Source organism: Stegodyphus dumicola, chromosome X1, assembly GCF_044657685.1.
Source record: "Stegodyphus dumicola isolate Sdum_Otavi_A_Nest chromosome X1, ASM4465768v1".
Taxonomy (NCBI): Eukaryota; Metazoa; Arthropoda; class Arachnida; order Araneae; family Eresidae; genus Stegodyphus; species Stegodyphus dumicola.
Genome location: NC_140780.1, coordinates 26,748,601 through 26,771,913, shown reverse-complemented (window position 1 = coordinate 26,771,913; position 23,313 = coordinate 26,748,601). Strand labels below are relative to the sequence as shown.

The following is a 23,313-nucleotide window of genomic DNA, read 5'->3' as shown; positions in this document are numbered from 1 at the left end:
GTTTTACAGATGAACCTGACTGAGAATTTTCTTTTGCTCGAAGCTGTATTAATTGGTCAAAAGGGGATATTCAATTATATTGTACAAAATTTGGATTTAATTTGAAAGAGCGTTAAATTTGTATCCATTAAGTTTATCAAAATGTTTAATAGTAGTTGAACGGAAAGATAATTGGAAGGTTTAGAGATTCGTTTCTGATAATTTTTGGATTTCCTTCTACGATAACATATATTCATAGTATTTATTCAGTATTACCTGTGTAATTTTAAAATGCTCATTAATGTTGAATACTGAAATATTTAAATAGAATTGATGTAAGAAAAGATTAATTTATTTTTGTTATTATTGTAAATACTGTTTGACCAATACAGTATAAATTTATTTTAACTTTATCTATTCACGAAACTCTATTTGAGTTTCGTTTAAAGTAATAAAGTAATGGTGAGTCATTTAAAGCCCCCTTCGACACTATCAATTCAAATGTTTCATTTGAAAAATGCATTAAAATCTAAAATCTAAAGTATTTCCGTTAAGTGGCAAAGTTCAATTAAGTTCTAGATAAAGAACTAGGATTCATTCATTTATATTAAATACTTTTGTTTAACCCTTTGCGGCACAATGTGTCCAGTCTGGACACACCTAAAAATTTCCTTCTGTACGCACAGAAAATTTGAATGAAAAAAGATTTATAGGTTACTATAGGTTACTCTGAACCTTCTTTATTTATAGTAGATGGCAGCTCAACACAAATAAATCCATATATTTTAGCCATGTATAGTTTTCTAAGACCCTCATTTTTCAAAGAAATCTTCCATATTTTTTTAGGGTATAAAAGGAACTGTTTGAAAAGAAATTTCTATGTTATTTTTTTGGGCTGTATGCTAATCTCCTTATTCTATATTAGTTTTAAATTTTTACCTTGAAATCTTGCCTAAAACCAAACGGCGAACCCTAGGTGTGCCCAGACCGAGCTCACCGATAATCTAGGACACCTGAGAGTCTGTATTCTTTGTTTCTCCGCATCTCATCGGTCAGTTCATTGACAACAATGCTCGTTTCAGCACTCTTTTCGAAGCTCTATTCAATCAGTGTGTCCACTTTGGGCACACCCACAGAATTAAAACGATAATTGCTATCTTCACAAAATTTTACTTGTGTACTCCTCTAGGCCTAATTAAACTGCTTACCTTTTTTTTTTTTTTTTTTAATTAAAACTCCGACTTTAAATGGTAGCGTGCCGGAAAGGGTTAACGCTATCTCGGAAAGAGAACTTTTGCTCACGTCCTGCATTGGGAATCAGGTTATGAAAATATGTAAATCTAGAAAGCTTTTATATTAATATGTCACCATTTTAGAATACAAAGATTATGAGTTACAGGATAAAGTTGAAATGAATTAACTCATTGGGACGAAACGATGGTAATTCACATTCTTAATTCCTGGCATTGCAAAACGTAGTTTTTAAAAACGAAATGAATGCTTTTGTATATATTATAACCATCAGCTCATTGCAACTATTACAAACAGGTCAATCATGTTTTACAACAGTAATATATCCAAAACTTTGATTTTCTGAGAAATATTAGAAATACTATTTACCACCATCTTGCCATAACATTCCTAAAGATCTGTCTTCACGGAAAACACGGTCTTGTGCAAAGGGACTTTGCTGATAACTGAATTCAAATCATCTTTACTTAAGAAATAACAGAGTCATAAAATAAAATGTTTTAAAATGGTAATATTCTCAAAACACAAACGAAAAACATGTTTGTCCTTGTTATTCTTTATTGCAAGACTTGTTATGCTTTATTATTTATTGTTTGTCCTTGTTATTCTTACTGCAAACTTTGTCATTCTTTATTGCAATTTGAAATTAAATTATTGCATACCGTACCTGCATCGTGAAGGTATTTCATTCTATTGTTTGGTTTTAGCATCCAACTTGTAAGAAACCAATATAATCCAGCAGGGAGTGAGACAGATTCGCATATTTTACGTTGTTATCTCAAAAAGCAACTAGGATTTGGTAAAAAGGATATACGATTAAATTTCATGATGTTAAAAAGCCTAACATTTCGATGAAATTCTCAAACATCAGAATCAGAAAAATGTAATGATTTCCCAATCGTTTTCCTTTATTATTTGAATAATAATATTTTGCTAGTTGTCCAGCTTTACGGGTTTAAGCTTCTTTGTATTAAAATACAGAGACAGTCCCTTCTCCTCCATATTAAAGTGATAATAAAGTGCTGCAGTGAGAATTATATCACTTGCAGCAATTCCGAAAGTAAAGTACTCGAATTAATGAGAATTTTATCTTAGCACCTGCCACCGTCGATGAAGGAAAGAGATATTATTGATTGGCGTGTAGTTTATCGAGAGCCAAGAATATTATGTTTAATTTCATCAAAAGATAATTGCTTGCTTTTCACTGATTTCTGCATATTAAATAAACGTTTCATGAACGGAACATTAAATTTATGGAGATTCTAATTCAATGAATATTAACGTAAGAAAATAAATTAAGATTCAGATGTAAATGTTAGAAATAAATAAATTCCATTGTAAGACTGTTTCAAATGCTTATATTCAGAAGATATATCTATGAAAATATTTTATTTAAATATTCCAAGTTGTTATATAAGGTTAATCCCCCGCTTTCCTAGCGTGCCTTCGTGGTGTAGTGGCTCTGCACACTGGGCCGGTATCCAGAAGTCTGCGGTTCGATTTCCGGCGAAGGCGTTGTTAATTTTTCATTCTCCTGCTTCCAAAAATATACCTAATGTCTCTACAGTGGCCTAACTAAGAGGTTGTTGGATGGGGATTCTCCACACCCAAGATTTGGCGATTGGGTCCCCTAAAAACCCCAGTTGCCCTTTAAAAAAGGGAATATATAAGGTATTTCTCCCGCTTTCCTAGCGTGCCTTCGTGGTGTAGTGGTTCTGCACGCTGGGCCGGTATTCCAGAGGTCCATGGTTTGATTCCAGGCGAAGGTGACTGCTTATTTTTCATCTTGCCTGCTTTCCAATTAACCTAATGTCTCTACAGTTAAATTTAATTCTTGTATTTCACAAAAGCGGAAATATTGGGTTCCTTATTGCATTCTGAAAAATACGCTAAGGTGGAAAGTTCCATGGTAGATTCCTGGTAATTCTGACACCTGTTTTGCTTTATAATCGCATTTTACGGAAACTGATAAAATTTTAACAGTCTTCAGGAAGCCTACACTTTTATTTTCTGCACTAATGCATTATGTAGAGATATCACGTAGTGATTTCTGTTAGTTATAATGTGATATAGTATTTCCCCGAAATAAAACAGCTTCTATATAAGACCATCACTAGGAATTAAAAAAGTCTTGAATGTAAGTTGGCTTATATGTATATATGAGCTTGACGTAATGAAGATTGTTTTAAGGTAAAGTTAGGTACACTAACTAAATACGGTACGTTGAGGTACAATTAAATAAAATCTTCTTGATAGATTATTCTAATTCTTCAGTCTTCTTGATAGATTATTGTAATTCTTCAATCTTCATAATAGATTATTATATTTTTAAAGGTTATGCTACACATATAAATAGAATGGGTATGGCTTTAAAACAGCAATTTAAAAAAAAATATACATACATCTTATAATTGGGCCGCTACGGCCCAGTAAAATTGTTGAGGTTCTACTGTAGAGTCATTAGGTTTATTGGAAGCAGAAAAGATGAAAAATATGCAACCACCTTCGCCGGGAATCGAACCATGGACTTCTGGAATACCGGCCCAGCGTGCTAACGTTACACCACGAAGGCACGCTAGGGAAGTGGGAGAAATACCTTATACTACAATCTCGCATTGTTTTTGTATTTGTGCAGTAATTTTTCTTGTTGATATGACCTCCTTCAGAGATTTCTATTGGTTCTATATTCATAACAATTAAAAGAGTTTTTCGATATTTTTGTAAGTATTACATCATAAAATTTTATCATCAATCCAGTATTGAATCGCTTATATAAGTTTGGAATAAGAAACAGCCACTGAAGAACCCCCCCCCCAAAAAAATGTTTCTTTTAAAGGGCTTGATATAATCAGCTTATATCAACAATAACAAAAAGAAAGAAAGAAGAGATATATCCATTTATTTATTTTCACCCTTTCCCCCCCTCTTTTCTTGTTTCCAGTATTTTTCATATTGTTGCGTGTATACGGTTTCGTAATGGACTGAATGCACAAGTCGATAAAAAGTTAATAAAATTTATTCTTATCCCAAGAAATAAAACAAAATGCTGAAATTTCCTCAGCGATATTCGTACAATATTGTAATATCTCACAGTAGTTATATTTTAAACTACTAAAATATAAATTGAACTCAAATTCAAAACACAGAGAAAGCTAATCCGATCTCACCGCGAATCGGCTACACTCAATAACAGCACTAACTAACAACTGAACTGAGATGATTTCCTTCAGCTTTTATAATCTTTTTAATCCTGCACGAGAATATTATGGTATTTTCTTGATTTTTCTAGATAGCAATTACGACATATCTATTTATTAAAACGTTAAATTCGCGTGCTCCTGTACTTTAATTCCCCCCCGGGGGTCGACGTAGAGAACTCTGCGAAGCTACTGGCTAGGATCTGTACCTAGGCAGTCTCGGCCAAGGGGGTATAAAATTTATGAACTTGGTGGTTCTGAAGGCTCTGGGAAATCACTTATTGGCCGGCCTCGGAGTCTGGCACGTCCTAGCGCGGCGTGGTGCTAGTAGCCCGGGGGTTTTCCCCCGGGTTCGCTGGGTAATGTCCCGCTGCGACGGGCTCTCCCAAGCGACTGGTAGGACCAACTTGACGACCGGTGCTGCCTGGTGTCGTATCCAGGTGGTGCGCCGCTCCCTTGGAGGGTAATAGTGGAGGTTGAACCTCCACGAGGTGCCCAAAGGGGCAGTGGACCTGTAATGTGATTAAGTTCCACGAGGCAGGGAAGCCCTAATTGTTGTTGTACTTTAATTTTCCGGCGTAGTTTTCTGTTCAAATAAGTCTCGTGCTGCATTGCACGGGAATATGAAGCAATTTGAATTACAAATTCTACTAAAAATAGCTAAATAAATACAAAATCCTGTAACAATATTTTTAGCGCTTTGAATATTTAAACGATTTCTCATGTGCATATTTTTTTATTTCGGAATTTATGATTCTAGTCATTTTTAACATGAATTAATATTTGCAATAGAATGCTCTATTTTGAGTGGTAATCATCATTTTATTACGAAAATTTTAGTTTGAACAATTTATCAAAGAAAGTATTAACTAGCAGTAATCGAGATTTTTGATAAGAGTATATATGTTGACAAATAAGATTGCTGAAAAACTTTGATGTTCGCGAACAGAGTTCTGAGCATTACATAGAGAGTAATGAGAAACTGAATTGAATTGAATAAGGTTATTTACTAACTTATGATATTTAATAAATAAAGACAACACACAAAACGTTAAAAAACGCCCCTTTCGGCCATTATAAAATCTGAAAGATTTCAGACATTTTTTTTAGCTCAGAAGGGCTATTAATTTCGTTTCGGCATTTTGCGTTAAAAACTTTAAAAGTATGAATCACTTTTAAAATTGTTGCCACCAAAGATTATCACCCTGTATTATATTTAACGAAATTAAATAATGAAGAATCTGCATAAATATATTTATGTTTCTCGCATTGCGATAAAACAACGGTACCTAGAGCCGTTGAATTTTGAATAACGTACTTCTCCACAAGGATATGGACATCTGGAAGCCCGAATTTTGATTTTTTAAAATCTATTTCATGTTTTGTAAATCCTTTATGAGTTTTTCATTGAGAAACTCAAGGATTTCAAAGCGAACCATAATAACACTGTACGGAAGAAAAAAACATTTTATCTCCAGCGCGCGAGACTGTATATCGCAAATTCTAAAGATATGCTTTGTTTAAATTATTTTGGGATATTACTGTTGAAGTGAAGTTTGTGGTTAAAGTGCGAAGAACATTATATTTCATAAATAAAGGTAAGCCCCCAAATTTAAAAAACGCCCCTTTGGGCACAATAAAGAACCTGAAAGCTTTCAGATTTTTACTTCCTTGTACGAAGTAAAAAGGAAGTATTGTAATCGCGAAAAGTTTCAGGCAGCATATTTCAACGAAAATATCCATTTTGACCGCTATCGAATGCAATTTAACGATGTTTTTGCGTCATATCTGTACGTAAGGACAGAATAAAATACTCTTTTCCTTCAAAAAAATTATAAAACTGCTTTAAAATTAATTCTGAAGAGAATTTTTCTTGGTGTCTGTACGAACGTACGTATCTCGCATAACTCAAAAACGAGTAGCCTCAGAACGTTGAAATTTTGTATATAGGACTGCTATAACATGTAGATGTGCACCTCGTATTTTGGTTGCGATCGGCCACACCAAACGTATATAAATATATTTATATATATATCTACTCTATTACCCGGCTCAGTGATCTCAGCTTCTTTACTCTTATATGTTTGTAAATTGTACATGTTTTGCTTTAAAAATGATTGAATTATGTTGTTTTTATCTTCCGGTTAAGGATTTTAGGCTTTTAGTAAATCTGTGTGCAATATTTTTAGAATTATCAGGAATTTTAAAGTTGTTTAATTGCCGCTAAGCCTGTTTTTAATGGCGGCCATTGATGTTTACATTTGAAACAGGAGACTAATGGATTGGTTGCCAATCTAGAGAAATAATGCCAACTTTCACTGTTTGTTACATGAATCATAACATTGCAGAGTTTTACATGGCTTGCTTTGCTAATCCTGCAGACTTAGTTTGTGTTCACTTTTAACATTAACTTAATTTTAGAAATCACTTTGGCTCGAAATTTTTAGTTACATTACGGATTTTGTAGTTTTTATAAACTGGAATGAAAAGGTAACTAAATATTCGTATATAAAAATACTCTTAAATTTTCGCAATTATTTACAAGCCAAAGAGTTAAAAATCAGGGAATTTCCGAAGTTTTTTCTATCGCTAAACACAGATAATGCGACTATGGAATGCAAGTTTCCCTTTTAAAGTTCTCGCAGACATTTTTTCATTAATGAACTAAGAGCCTCTATGTAGTTTACCATAATGAACTAATCAGCAAGCCTTCATATAAAACAAAATGCGAGAAAAATTCTACTTAGCAAATAAATTTTAATTCTTAAACTTAGTTCCATAAACTTGGCACAGACTTGTTGAACCGTGAGAAACTTTCCGTACGATTATCAAAAATTAAATTAGATTTTGCCCAACTCTACGATAAAATTTCAAACCAAAAATTAAATTCTCAGAGTTTTATTTATTTATTTAAAAAGCTTTATTGGAAGAATTTAGATAATTAAGTACGAGTTAGAAATGAATAAACTTGCAATAATTGTATGTTGCTAGATTAAAAATCTTTTCCTTTCATCAACAGACGTTCTAGAGTTTAAATTAAGAATATTTGTAATAAAGCCCAAAACTAAATATAGGATCGAAAAACTTTCCATGAATAAATTTTAAACAGCTCCCTATCTCTACTATTGTTTCATAATAGCATTTGTAGAATAAACGCATGAAGTAAGAATTTTTCCAATGTTGGAGTTTCCCAAGTATTTGCGCAGGATTTCTTCGTTAAAAATCTTTTCTTCAGCAAAAATCGACCCAAAAGTAACCCAGTTAGCCACTAAAAACACAAGTACATTAGTTTCCGGAAATAAAGGAAAATTAGAAAAAAAAAAAAAAAAAAACTGGAACTCTGAAAAAAGTAAATAAACCAACTGATAAAAAATTTCGATATGTTTCTAACGAAACGATGTTTAAACAACACTATGCAGAATACTGATGGTGAGAATCGATATACGAGTACATTGTGAGACTCCAGCCCAAAACATGTATGTTTCAAAGCTGGGCTTTAATTTCCCACATGATGTAAGATAAGAATAATAGAGGCGATTATTATTAAAATGGTTTCCAGGTATTACTTACCGAAAGAATTCATATGAGTCGTTCTGCGGTCTATAAAATTTGACAATAATTTTTAAGCACAATTTCAGTTTCCAAAAGCTTTGGTAAAGGAAGATCAAGAACTATGACCAAAGATTAAGACGTATTTTCGTATACACGCGCGGAGGAACAAGACATCGATTCCACCATAACATACAGTGGATGGACAAAAATATGGAAACACCTTGTGAAATGCATGTTTGAAAAGAAAGATTGATTTTAATGAAATATGTAAGTGGTGCTGGCGTTTTTGACTACTGACGCCGCCTATACAACTTCGTAAATGTGCTAAACAGTTCAGTTGTTGTTGGAGTACTGTTATGTGAGGTTGTCATTGCATTATGTCAGAGTTAACAGACTTCGAACGTGGGCAAATTGTTGGAGCACGTATGGTAGGTGCTTCCGTAAGCAAGGTAGCCGAGGTGTTTAGTGTTTCAAGAGGTACTGTATCGAAGATTTATTCCGCATATTTGAAAAGCGGAAAAACATCATCTGCTAAATCACAGCGCGGACGAAAGTGTGTCCTGAGTGATCGTGACAGACGATCATTAAGGGCAATTGTGACGAAAAATAAGAAGACCATAGCTGCAAAAGTTACTGCTGAAATGAATGTTGTGTTACCGAACCCTGTGAGTACAAATACAATTAGAAGGAAGCTTCATAAACAGGGAATTGCTGGCCGTGGTGCAATTGAGAAGCCACTCATCAGTGATGCTAATGCCCGTAACAGGAAAAGGTGGTGTTTAAGTCATAAAGCCTGGACTATAGAGCAGTGGAAGCGAGTAATATGGTCTCACCAGTCTTCTTTCACATTGTTTCCCACTTCTGGCCGAGTTTACGTCTGGAGAAGGCCATCTCAAGCCTATAATATAGACTGCTTGTTGCCAAGAGAGAAACATGGCAGGGGTTCTGTTATGGTTTAGGCAGCCATATCGTGGTTCTCTGCTAGCCCCATGATAACTGTGTCAGGGCACATGACTGCCAAGACTTAAGTGAACATTTTGGCCGATCAAGTTCATTCCATGGTACAAACTTTGTTCCCCGATGGTGATGGTGTCTTCCAAGACGACAAATCCCCTGTTCACACAGCTCACATTGTCCAGGATTGGTTTTCTGAGCACGAGGATGAGATGTCCCATCTCCCCTGGCCACCACAGTCACCAGACTGAATATTATCGAACCTTTGTGGTCTACATTGGAACGGAAAGTGCGTTCTCGTTATCCACCGCCAACATCGTTATCTGAACTTGCCACCGTTTTGCAGGAAGAATGGTATAATATTCCCTTGGCAAACATACAGGAACTGTATTTATCCATTCTGAGAAGACTGCAAGCTGTTTTGGATGCCAACGGGTTTCCTACACCATATTAAGCAAAGAAACATGTTTTTTTTAAAGGTGTTTCCATATTTTTGTATAACCCCTGTAGGTCTTCTCTATTGCAGCCACTAAAACTATAATAGAATATTATCACCTATTTTCTGCCGAAGGCTTCATGAAGTACAGAGCTGTAGCTAGGGTTTCCGGCCCTGGGGACAATTGAAAATTTCGCTCCCTCTCCTGTTTAACAAGAATGGGAAACATTTCATTTTAGAAACTCACAACATCAATTTGGCGCTCCCTGGATGCTACGCCTGGTTACAAATGCCCCTTTTGCCCGCCTCTAGCTACACCCCTGTTGAAGTGTGTTTTTAAGTGATGCGACTAGCCATTTGTGCACCTCTCCTCTCTCGTCACTCACTGTTGCAAACGTCTGCATCTCATCCGAACTGCAGATCAATGGAAGAAAGTATTCTTCACGGATGTGCCAAGATCTAGTCAGAGTCCAAAGTGATAGCGGGCGTTGTTTGATTTGGCGAAAACTTGGAACCTGATATCATCAGTCATTCATTCTTAAAAAAAGAATCTTGCTTCTGCGATACTGCGGTACTACAGGGTTATTACGGCGCTCTACTGTCAAAGCAGTACTTCCAGAGCAATTTCAGAGTTCCCTACGGAACTTGAGAATGAATGGTATATGAATTGTGCCCTTCGTACGAGATCTTGGATGGTGAAAAGAGAAGAAGCGCTTTGGCTCTTCTCTTTCTTTTCTCTAGCAGCTTGATTCATCACTCATCAGAGTTCATCTAAAGCACTAGGAGAAAATCCAGACAGGCGATAGAAAAAATAAGTGTTCTCAACTGTGAAGGTAACGTCAGTTTTCAGGTGGCTGTGTCCAGTTGAGGCAACACCCGAATGAAGAAAATAAACAGAATTTAAGAATTTACATCATGAAGCGTAACTCTTTCATCTGTGTCTGGGGAGGAATCTCTTTAAGTGGTCGCACAGAGCTCCATTTATTTCCAGTAGAAATGTGATTTTTGAAATATACACTTAATGACATTCTTGATATATGTCCTTACGGGTGCAAATAGTCAACATTTTTTTCCCGCGGCGACAGCGCAACACCACACATTGCTTATACGATCATACACAAAACCACACATTGCTTATACGATCATACACAACACCACACATTGCTTATAAGATATACACTTCGATCATACTGACACATGTCTGGGACGCTTTAGGTGGACGTGTTATTGCTCTCAGTGCTTTTTCTGAGAATCATTGTACCCTTACAAAGGCCTTTCAGACACACTGGGCATCACTCCGTTAAGCTCATCGATTTTTCTAAGTTTGCATACTAAAAGTTCACATCATATTCGAAATATTTCTGGAATTAGATTGATATTTAAATTATATGATAAATAACTATACAAATGTGTGTTTTTGTGCGTATTTCTCTCTCTATATATATACAGGGATTTCTAAAAGGGTATCCTGCTCTTGTATTAAACAATAACTGAATACAAAGAGCAGGTAAATGGTGCACAGATATGCACAGTTTATATTGTTACGAATTTTATATTTAAATGGCTAATGTTAGTAGAATTATAATTAAAATTGTGTTATTTCCGCGTAGAGTGCAACGAGAGACGAGGTTTAAGAGAAAGCTATGCCGAAAAAGTAAAAATGTAAGAGCATGTGCATTTAACATTGAATTAATGCATATCTCTTTTATTTGTATTGAAATTGAGTAAATGTAATTGACTACTGTGTAATTCCATCGTCTTTTTGGTTTCCAGATATATTGAGATGCAAAGAAATTACTAGAACTCTCTTGCCACCGATTGAAAGCTTTAAAAAGGCCGGAGAGATATATCTCAGCTCAGTTGTTTAGTTAGCTGTTGTTGTTATTGTTGATCGGGTTAGCTTTCTCTGCTCTATAGATTGCGTTCTATTTAATGTTTTAGTAGTTTGAAAGATAACTACTGATAATTATTGCGTGATATTGTGAACACTTGTACAAATATTTTTGAGAAAAATTCCAGCGTTCTATTCTATTTCTTTTGATAAGAACAAATTGTATTCTTTTATCGGACTTGTGAGTTCAATCTGTTACGAAGCCGTACGTACGCAACAATATGAATAGCCAAAAATTAGACTCTTTTAATGCTCCAGGTGAAGTCTTCCGTTTGGCGTGCATATGCGTGACCAAAGCTATAAAAACGAAGACGAACACATTAACACTATGGAACTACACTGATATTCATAGGTATCACTACTGTGATCCCTATAAGTGGATCGGAAAAGTTTAATAAATTCAAAAGGAGAGTGTTAAAGGAGTTCAGAAGTTGTGTCATTCACTCAGAGAGATTTCTTAGCAAATGAATGCATCCGGTCCTGTATGAGCAAAGAAATCGTGAAGTGGAAAATACAATTAGAGCTCAGAGCTTAAACTTCGAGGTAGTATGCACAGGAAATGAGAAGTGAGGTGAAGAATGCTATTAAATTTAGGACTAAGATCCCCCTCCTTATAATCTTAAAGTAAATTCTGGACTTAAAATTTCAACCGCATATGTAAGTTGCATACTAAAAATTTTCGAATGGTTTTGTATTGCCCCCCTTCAAAATCTCTCATTTCCTTCTTTTAAACGCGGTTTTTTTTAATTTTTTTTTTTTTTTTTATTATTATTTTATTTTTATTTCTAAGAAATGACGTTATCATTTTTGAAATTTTTATTAGGCTGCTGAAAATTTGCATTTCCTAGTGGTTTCGAAATTTATATTTGGACTACCTCAAACATGTTTATGAGTTCTAACCACTGCAATTATTTCCATGAGTTGTAGGATGCCGCGCCCTTTACCTATGATAAAAACGTCGAGGAACCTAGTAAACTATATAGTTACTTCTCGCTGAGTTCAGAACAACTAAGACGTATACTCGAGAAGGGTTAAATTACTCTTTTATTCACTCAAATAAGAGTAACAGTTGGCCCCTTCTCTGACTTACAGGAAAGCCTCTACTCGGGCTTTAACTCAGAATAAGAAAATAAGAAACTAAACTATAATTAACTAAGCGAGACTTAGCCGAAGCTAGACACAATTATCTAACATAGTTGGCCCTTAAATTAAACTAGCCGGCGAATGTCGATAGGCATGCATAATACGGCCGAGCGTAACAGCTTCAAGAGTGACTTAGCCAGAAGGAAACATGCGCCACTAAGGACTCCTACAACTCTCTATCAAAGTTAATTTAACCTTCCTTAGATACTTCTAACTCATTTGCGTTGAACGCATTTCTAAAAACTCATTCTGGTAGGGAGCTGTAAGTGGAAACATGAATTGATAGGAAAAGATTTCAAAATTAAAATAACTGTTATAAAATTAAAATATATTTTACAACGTTTTAAAATCTTTTTAAATAAAATATTTTTGTCTAACGATATTGTAAGCATAATAAAAGAGCAAAACTTGCAGAGACATTAGGATTTTTTTTCTTTTTGGAAGCAGGCAAGATGAAAAATTAGCAGACTCCTTCGCCGGGAATCGAACCACAGACCTCTGGAATATCGGCCCAGCGGGCAGAATCACTACACCACGAAGGCACGCTAGGAAGGCGGGAGAAATACCTTATATACTCCCCACTTTTGAAAGGCGACTGGAATTTTTAGGGGATCCATTCGCCAAATCCTGGGTGAGAAGAATCATCAATCAACACCCTTTTAGTTCGGGCGCCACTGTAGAGACATTAGGATTTTTTTTGGAAGCAGGCAAGATGAAAAATTAGCAGACGCCTTCGCCGGGAATCGAACCACGGACCTCTGGAATACCGGCCCAGCGTGCGGAGCCACTACACCACGAAGGCACACTAGGAAGGCGGGAGAAATACCTTATAAACTTAACTATGGTATTCACGGGATCCAATCAAATGGAATGAAATTTACTTGTAAGACTAAAGAACAATTATTTTTGGCGCGAATTTAGTTACACTCAAAGAATATTGTCAAATAAAATCTTCAGACAAGCTTAGCAACTAGTGCAAATGACTTTTGCTTCAGCAGGATAAGGGCGGCAATGACTGACTATTTTTGTACTTTGGATGCTTAAAATCAACTTTGGAGCGATTGATAAGACAGCTGAATATTGTAGTTCCATCGCAGTTTCGATTCCTGGGGGGGGTGAAAATTCATGGTTGCTAGTGTTTTTACTATCTGTAACAATAATACTATACAGTTTCCTTTATAAACTCAACCATGAAAGCAACTCTTCAAGAGCAAATAGTCTTCGTGCATTTTTTTGGATAAATCATTTATTGACTAATCTTAAATAAGCACTTAATAACATCATATTTCATTATTTCACTTTAATCGTTTACTCTAATTGTGTTAAACGTCTTGCACTTAGCTATTTGGTAACATGTTAATGCATAATTTAGTATTTTTATCTCTTTCAAATTCTAAAAAAATAACATTATATTGTTACAGCGCACGAAAAGAAGAACCTGACTGCTGCAGCTCAAACTGCTTTTTAGTTTTGAAGGAATCTTTTAATGATTCTCGTTTCGACCTCACTCACAAAAGTAAGTTTTTAACCATTGCATATGCAAGTCGGTAAATTGTTATTATATTATATTACGTTCAAATATCCTCAGAATTTCAAAATGCATATCGTTTAATTTCTTTTTCTTCTTCTAGAGTATTAAATACATGAAAATATTCCTCAATCTGCCCATTTAATACTGAAATATTGTTTTGATGTTCAGTGAACAAACAGATCAGAAAAATGTTTATTAGAAAATTATAATTGTAGTTGCGTTATTTCAACTATTTATATTGGATATTCAAAATATTAAAGGGCTCCTTTTCTTGATGCTTATCCACTGATTGGCACTCAAGTATATGTTGTTAAGTCTTCCAATCATTTATCATACTCTGAGTGCAGAAAATCCTCATTACAATAAGAACTATAGTTTAAGAAGCTGTAAATGTATCTACACCTTTCTTTGAGTTTGTACAGTTGTACTGTATGGTTAAGTGAAGTTTTAGGTGTTGTAATAAATACACTTTAAATTTCTTTATACAATGCATCGAAAAATTTTTCAGTTAATAAACAATTTTAATTTTAACAGACTTTCAAGGACCAATTATTTATCCAATTTTCAACAATTTTTTCCCCTCTATTAGGTCAGGAAATTTTGTTTCAGACCTCTGGCTGTACGTTAGAGGGTATTGGTTTAGTTTATTATGGCAAAGCTCACTAGAGCTACCTGCCTAAGGGAAGGATGCCTTTGGGAAACTGGCTTGTGGCTTGTATACACGTTACACATGGGGAAAACTACGAAAACGACCATGAAACAAGCCCGTTCGGCCTGGATTCGAAGCTAAGTCGGAATTACCAGTGTTCAGCATTTTTACCATTCGGCCGCTGGTGGGCTCATTCAAGGGAAAATGCTGAGTTCCCATATAACGAAAAATATTTCAAAGAACTTTACTTTCGTACAAATTTGTATAATATTTCGGAGCGTCTTACTTTCATTACTTTTTGTTCTAACTTAGTGATATAAAATTTCGTAAAATTCCTCGAATATGATCCTATTAGCATTTAATCTTATCTTATGGTCTAAAATTTCAGCAAAGGCAATATATGGGAATTTCAGCATCATTTCAAAGAGTGTTTTTACAGATTTGAGCTTTGCGTTCTGTTAAACGTGATACTCCGCCAGAAATTAAGTATATCTGGTTATATATGTAGGGTTTATGTGAGGTATAGTTCAAAGCCAACTGAAGAAAGAGTTGTTATTGTATATTTAATTTTCTATAGGTTTTTTTCATAAGTATTATTTTTTTACTAGTGGTATTTCCCTCTAGCCGTTCTTCGTTTTCTGAGGTATGGATTATTAAGACACAATAACACGTCGAAAAAATACTAATTCAGAAGTCAAACAACAAAAATCAGCGTTATATTTTCAAATTTTCACAGGACTAGTTTCGATGGTTTTACCGAACCATCATCCTCAGCTGCAAAACCGCAAATGAACAAGATAGGAAATAATGATTAGATAAGAAGGCCTGGACAAGAATAAGCAAGTGGCGCCATCTGTTGGCGAAACCAGAACTAAAACATAATTTCTCTAAAAGCCGAAGGCAAATTTGGATTGGAATTAGGATCGTTAACTAGAACAGAAAGATTTTTAGGAATGTGAAATGCCTCTAGAAAATCCAGTTCTCCAATGGAAGATGTTTTTTTGAATATATTGCTATTGCTTTTTGCAGCTATTGCTTTTTGCAGCTGAGGATGATGGTTCGGTAAAAAAACCATCGAATATAATCCTGTGAAAATTCGAAAACATAACGCTGATATGTTATATTTTCAAATTTGTTTGACTTCTGAATTATGGAACGTTGTTTTAATTTTTGTATCGTCTTCATTAAGTCTGTAGTCTCGAGACAGAAAGTAAAGAACGGTGTCATAACAACTTGGGAAACATTTTATTCTAAGTCCGTCGAAGGAATAATATCGACAAGCCACTGGGCTCAGTATATCATAGTTATTAATAGCTTGCAAGTAAAAGCATTTTATCAAGAGGTAGTGTATTCATGTTGCATTAAAAACTAGATATGATATGAATCTCGTTTTTACAATCAGATTGCTACTATTATTAGTTTATACCTGACTATTTCTTAACAGAACAGCACTTTTCTAACAAAAGATAAGATACTTATGCAAAACAAAAGTTTTCAGTTTGTTTTTAAATTAGCATTTAATGTTTTATGACATATTCTTATGTATCCGTTGTCATTGAACTTCACTGCCTCTCAGTTAGTGAATTTCAGTCTATCAGTTTGCAGCTTTTAAAAAATTTCAAAGCACGAAATAATTTTACACATGAATAATTAAAGAAGAAAATAGACTTAATGACAAAGCAAATATTATATCTCAGATTTTTCAAAAATTTCTATAAGTAAATGATCTTGGATGGGTTAGCTTTAACTTGTGGGCCTGAGAATCCCGCAGAAGGAAATCTCGAGTTTACAAGTAACCTTGAATCTCGATTCTCGAAAATTCTTAGCCTTCATATTACAAGATACCTGATTTTCGAGAAAAATTCTGGAAAATTAATATTGGGAATTTAACAGGAAATGTTTCCTTTTATCTAATAAACTACAATTTCTTAAATCTGAAAGTAGCTGTTCCCCCCTTGCATCAAACCAGAGAAGTGAATTACAGCGTCTTGATATGGATATAAGGCTATTATTTAAATTCAGACGCCAGAAGAATGTTGAATGATTTGGAAATGAAATCCCAAATGGCTTATGGCATTTATGTATAATGTTTTTGATGCGATGAATTGCGATGAAATTTATCTAGTGAAGTGATATCAATCACCATCAGTAACCGCTAGAAAAGTGATAGAAAGTGCAGCCGAATGTAATCGTATCTACCCTCTTTTCACACAGCAATGAGAAAATGGTACTGTTAAAAGACAGAATGATGTTTCACGGACGTACTTATTTCTAAACTATACATTGATTGAGTGTATGAATAGTGTTTTATTATGACTATGAGATTTCGCTTCTGATGAAGACCATAGTGTACGGATAGGAAAATTAAAAGGATGTGATGTATCAGAAATACTTTGCGTATGGCTACAGAATTAGGAATTTCTGGGAAGGTCACTCTCATTTCTGGGGGAGGGGGGAGACATCAACGCAAGACTTAAAACGTCTTCTATTTCTGACATTTTTGTTTCCAAAAAACTCATTTAGCAGATAAATAAATACACTGTTTGTGGGGTTGAAGAGACATCAGGATTTTTGGGAAGCCAGAGAGATGAAAAATAGCAACCGCCTTCGCCGGGAATCGAACCACGATACTCTGGAATACCGGCCCAGCGTGCTACCGTTACACCACGAAGGCACGCTAAGGAAGTGGGCGAAATACCTTATAGGGTCTAGTGTCTTTTCATCTGGTGAAAGATTAGCCGAAAGGAAAAATACTGTCCTTTTAGCCGAAAATTCTTCGCCCCACACAGAAGGGGAAACGAACCAGGTGCAATTAAGTAAACACTTCCCATTTATCCAAGACTTCGAAAATTTCCCCGCCATATTTGTACGTTAATTCTTTTTAAATCCGATTTTTCAATTTGCTTATATTTAGCAACCGTTTACCGAACTTGGCATATTATTTAAAACCTCTACTGAGCCTCTCTACCTGCATTTTATTCATTTCATTAAATTTTAAACAAAGTTACTAAGCATAAAATACGGTTTATATAAATTTGATCGTGTTTAAAATCTAAATACCGTTATAAACTTGAGTTGGAAAGGCTAAAATTCTTATTATTTGTAATTTTGATTTTAAAAAATGTTCAGACAAACTTAAAACTCAAATGCGAGGATTTATTAATAGTATTAATAATATTTATTAATAGTTCTCCCTTAATAAGTAATACACGTTATTAGTTTATTAAATTAGCGTGACGTCTCTGCTTTCGGCGTACTATTCTAAAAAAAAAAAAAAAATCTGACGTGTACGCCACATAACTTCCTTACGGAGTATTAAATTATACGCATTTTTTTCGGCATTTCATTTAAACTTATTTCCTCGAATTTCATTCGAAAAATATTTCTCATTCAATTAATTCAGTTCTCATTTCGCGGCAAGGCAAAAATACCTAAAAACTCAAAATATCTTCATTAAAAATTGAAAGGTATAGAAAAACATAAAACGCCAAATACAGTTAAAACAATTAAAAAAGAATTTTTACAATTAAAATTACAGTTTCTACGCAAAAACAAGCAATTCTGTCAGCTTGCAAGAAGGCATATTTTTCAGTGCACAAAACTGAAAGTTTCCTTTTGGTTCCACTAGCAAATGTACCTGCTATGTTTTAAAAAAATTAGGCTTAGCAACACTTAAACAACTTTTAAATTATTGATAATTCTACAACTATTGCATTCAGATTAACTAAAGGCATAAAAACCTTGATTGGAAGCTAAGAATAACAAAATTCAATCATGAGATGCAGAACTAAATGTTATAACAGTCTATGTACAAAATTTCAACGTTCTGAGACTACTCATTTTTGAGCTGTGCGAGATACATACATACGTACGTATGTACAGACGGCACGAAAAACATCTCTTTTGAATCCATTTTAAATCAATTTTATAATTCGTTTGGGGGAAAAGAGTCCTGTATTTTGCCCTTATGTACGTGCAGATATCACCCGAAGACATCGTTAAATTGCATTCGATAGCGGTAAAAATGGATATTTTCTTTGAAATATGATACCAGGAATTTTTCGTGATTATAATATCTCCCTTACTTCGTACAAGGAAGTAAAAACGGTAATGTTCTCAAATTTTATTCGTGGAAGATGGAACTTTCGTTTTAATTTATAATTATTTAATTAAATTTAATTTAATACCAGACATTATAAAATTTATTTCACTGATGTATGTTACGGCTTAATCATTATTTAAAAATGAAATTAAATAATACGCGTGGCATATATAGAAAGTGTCAGTTCTTACCTTTCAGTTCAATCTCATATTTTAAGTTTCCAAGTTAGCGACAGAAATTGCAGTCAGCATTAACGAATAGTTAAAGCTTTTGAAGGTATTGAAAACGATTTTAAAAAAAGATTTTTCAAACTGAATTGCAATATATGATAACATGATTTTTCACGGAAAATTTTTAATGTGCGTTAACAAAATCGTTTAAATAATCATGCAAAGCTTTGTAATAAAGTATGAAAGCCGAAGAATCGACGAAGATTTCGAGTTCTGAACATATCATTTGCTGAATCTTTTTTTTTTTTTTTTTTCATTTTCTTTCAGATAACGGATCATTCCAGAATGACAATTCTGAAGGGGAATTCGGGCAACTGCCATTGCCTCGAACTAATTTGCTGGATTTAAATAGTCAACAATTAAAGAACTGTAAAGTTATTCCACTGAATGTTTCACAATCAACGAAAGATTACTGCATCTTTCCATCAATCTTTCCTATAAGAACACGGTGCCTGCAACCATCCACAAGCATGAATCGTAATGCATACCCATTTCGGTTCAATGAAAATGTATTCTCCAAATGGTCTTCCTATAATAGAGATAATCCTGTGTATTGGAGGTGATCCTGATTATAGACAAGAACAAATAATGCACGTTACATCATCGGATGCATCGAAAACTGTTTTGTATCTTGCATTATCTGGCGAAGCAGGTCGTTTCGACTCTGACGGTTCGACGCCAACGGTTCGACGCCGGGGCAGTTCGACGCTGTACGTTTCGACGCAGAAGCAGTTCGACGCCATATTTGTTTTTCGTATTTTTATTTATTTTTTTAGAATAAATATGAAATAATATAATAAAGTAATATGACTGATTTTTATTTATTGAATTAGCGATTGTTTGCATGCATATTTTAAATAAATATATGTGTGTATATGTGTGAAAGTGTTCTAGATTTTTGTTTGTGTCCCAGGGAAACCCCCTTGCCAACGTCGAGGCCCCGGGACATGAGGGAGGGTTTTTCTATTTATTTATTTCACAAAACAGCATCAAAAAGGCAAAATACACAAATGGTAAATAAACATGTGTTTACAAAGTAGTTATATTTTATTGCAGACAAATATAATTACAGATAAATAAGATTACAGATAAGTAAGATTACACATAAATAAGATTAGAGATAAATATGATTACATCACAGAACTGTTATTATACTAATCCATTTCAAAGTTATGCCCCACACATTTCAGGTATTCCATTATTTCTCGATTTCAAAATCTTCAACTATTACTTTAATTCTCATATCAGCTCTCAGATATCTATTCCGCTTGTGCGGTGGTTCATCTCCACGTATAAATTTTTCATAACATTGATCAATTGATTTTTGAACACGCCTGAGACCATCTATGAATTCCCATAATGTGGGGTGTGAAACATCAAATGATGATGACACCAAATTTATTTGAATGATGATGCAAACTTATTCTAAAAATAAATAAAAATACGAAAAGTATGGCGTCAAACAAAAGCAAAAAATGTATGGTGTCGAACTGACCCCGCGTCGAGACGACCTCGCGTCGAATTGACCACGCGTCGAAACGCTGGCGTCGAACCGTTGGCGTCAAAACGTTGGCGTCGAAACGTCGAAACTGACCTGTACCGTTATTTGGAATGTTTGAAGGCGAAACTCTGCTTAACAAGATTTCTGATAAATATTTATTGTGATGTTTTCATTACAATCTATCAAAAATGAAAGCATGTTTCATAAAAGATTACTTAACAGACGTACAATAGCATCGCTATATTGTTCTAGATCACGATGAAACTTAGTTATACATCACGATGAAACTTTAAATCACTCAGTCCATAGTCATATTATTGTACTGTTTAATATTTTAAATAACGTTTTTATTGATGACATCAGTGTTTTTGTCAGTAACATGGAAGACACGATGTATTGAAATGTAGTCTGTGTTTAAAAATGTATAATTTTATCATATATTATATTAGCAAAGGACACACAAGAGGTATACTTTATTTGAAATTCTTTATTGCATTTCTCTATTTTTATTTTGCGCAATGATTTCTGGTGTAAAATTTCATTTCATATTTAAATGATTTTCCAGAAGCATTGAGACTAATTTTCATTTTGCGTACGAGCGTATTTATTTGTTCGTTAGTCTGTGTCTTTTATTTCATAGCATTTAAATCAAAATCATTGCTTGACTGAGTGATTTGAGTTTTAACTTACGTAGTAGGTCATTATTGTCATATTGGAAACCATTTTCATCAGATGGCTTTTTTCTAGTATGAAATATATTTTTCTGGTATGGAAAGGTATGCAATGCACATAGCTGCACATTGTGATAAAATATTTTAATGAGGGAAAGCGATGTTACATTTATATATGTAAACTTGAGTCGATCTACACCATAAACTTCAGATGAATGTTTCGCCTGAAGAAGAAATCGGTAAACCTTTAAAAGTACATATGGTCGATTATAAGTTATTTAAACTAAAACAGGAGATATGTCACTTGAGGATTGCCTAGACATAAGAACTACAACCATGAGAATAAACTCGCATGTGCCATTCGGACCGAATTGTTTACCGAATTGGAAAAAAATATATATTTGCGCGGTTGGAAAAATATGATCTGCGTTTCCAAGTTATCCTTCTCCGGAGCAATTTCTAGGCTAATATCCTTGCTATTTGAGTTTAAATGTTTAGGCAGAATGCCAGCTAAGGTTCCGTTAGTGGATGTTTGTCTTAATTAGAAAAGATCGAACAATAGCCTGTTTCGTGTAATATTTATGTGTCATCAGGAAAAAGGGAAATCCTGTTAGAAGAAAAGCTTAAATGTAACTTTTATCAGTTTGTTTAATTGAAAACTCATCAACCATAACCCATTCTGTTTTCAGAAAAGAGTTGTAGGGTTCTGCTTGTATAGAAGCTTAAATCAATGGCCTCTAAACCATACTAGCAGGAAAGCGAATTGTTGTGCTAAAACACGAAGTTCCGCTACTTGCAGATATTAAAATAACATAAGTGAAAGTTTGAATTCAGGTAACTTAGTCTGAGACTACATACAAAATGCTTTTAGCTGATGCTAAAAGCTAGCTCAAGTAATTAGCGGCGCGCTTTTAGCATCGGCTAGCAAAATGACTCAAGCCGGAATAAACTACGCAGTTTACATCTTTTCGCAGAGCTGGCGAAAGTGCGTGAACTGCGGACGAGGTTGCCAACTCTAAAACATTCAAAGTAATTGACTCGGATTAAATGCTCTACAACTAATTTAGATTCTGGTGAAGACTTTGGAAATAGGAATTTATAATAAAATTTCAAATCACAATAATAGGTTAATTAGCATAAATCCTACATAGTGAGGGATGTTGCTACAGCATTCCATTTTGTTCCCTATTTTAGTTTCATTGCTGTAGATTTCCTACATGATTACATTATTTTTGTACATTTAAGATATATTCCAAGGTACATTTACGATACATTTTCATATTTTATTTTTCAATGAACTGAGTATGTTTTACAGCACAAATATCTGCTTTCTAGTATCATTATAACAAAAAGTAATTATGAAAAATGACTCCCTTTAATAAAATATTTTTCCTAAATCAAAAGATATGACTCGAATTTGTTTGTCATACAATTAAGTAAGATATTCGACAAGTTATTATTGTCTGTCTATCATAAGAACACCTTCCTCCAGAATGGCTAATACTGGTTGCTGATGTAGAAATGATAATTAAATTTTCGTAGTTGGGTGCACTGAAAACATGCATTTACGTTTTCCATAAGACAAAAGAAATCAAGATGTAATTATTATAATAAACAGGGAAAACTATCTTATTAACCCCCTTTTAAATCAATTCATATTTGGACACGATCCCTTCCCACCTACTTACTATAAGCGAAATATATTCTTCCTCAGACAACCATGTTTGCGGCGAAAGAGGCACAACAGAGCACTACTTGTTTGTATGTCTATTAATCAAAACGCAATAGATTTTTAGACCAAATACGAACGAACTCTAGTTTAAAAGATATATTTTAACTAGTTCGAAATCACATAAAAAATCAACAATATTGTCGACTACCTTCCGAAACAAGGCCAAGATATTTGTGAGTAATAATTGTTATGGAGCAATATTTATTTTAGCATACTCACCACTGTAACTAATGACTGCATAAAAATAGTTCGGAAAATTAGCACAGAACCCTTGTAGGATGCTTCCCTGGATCAGTAGCATCGCGGTGCAGTAGCTGTATTACCATGTGGTTAAAGTCCATTTGTCCCGTATGTTTATACAGGGTGATTCATAAAGAAGTATACACTTTTCAGATGCTGTAAAACAGTAATAGTCAAAGACACGCACCACCTCAGCGAACCTTAAGGTAGATCTACTCTTAAAGTTTGTGCCTCGCCCCTGACGGAAGTGACGT

The 23,313-nt window shown here is 34.3% G+C and overlaps 1 protein-coding gene across 1 annotated transcript in view; it reads left to right on the top strand.

Annotated features, from left to right (window-relative positions):
* Positions 1-22,484, top strand: part of LOC118202622 (T-box transcription factor mls-1-like) — a 91,213-nt gene extending 68,729 nt beyond the window's left edge. The window contains exons 7-8 of the mRNA XM_085807459.1: positions 13,825-13,919; positions 19,183-22,484. Coding sequence (XP_085663585.1) covers positions 13,825-13,919; positions 19,183-19,478 — 391 coding nt within the window. The 3' untranslated portion in view covers positions 19,479-22,484. The remainder of the gene's footprint in view (positions 1-13,824; positions 13,920-19,182) is intronic.
* Positions 22,485-23,313: the final 829 nt, after the last annotated feature.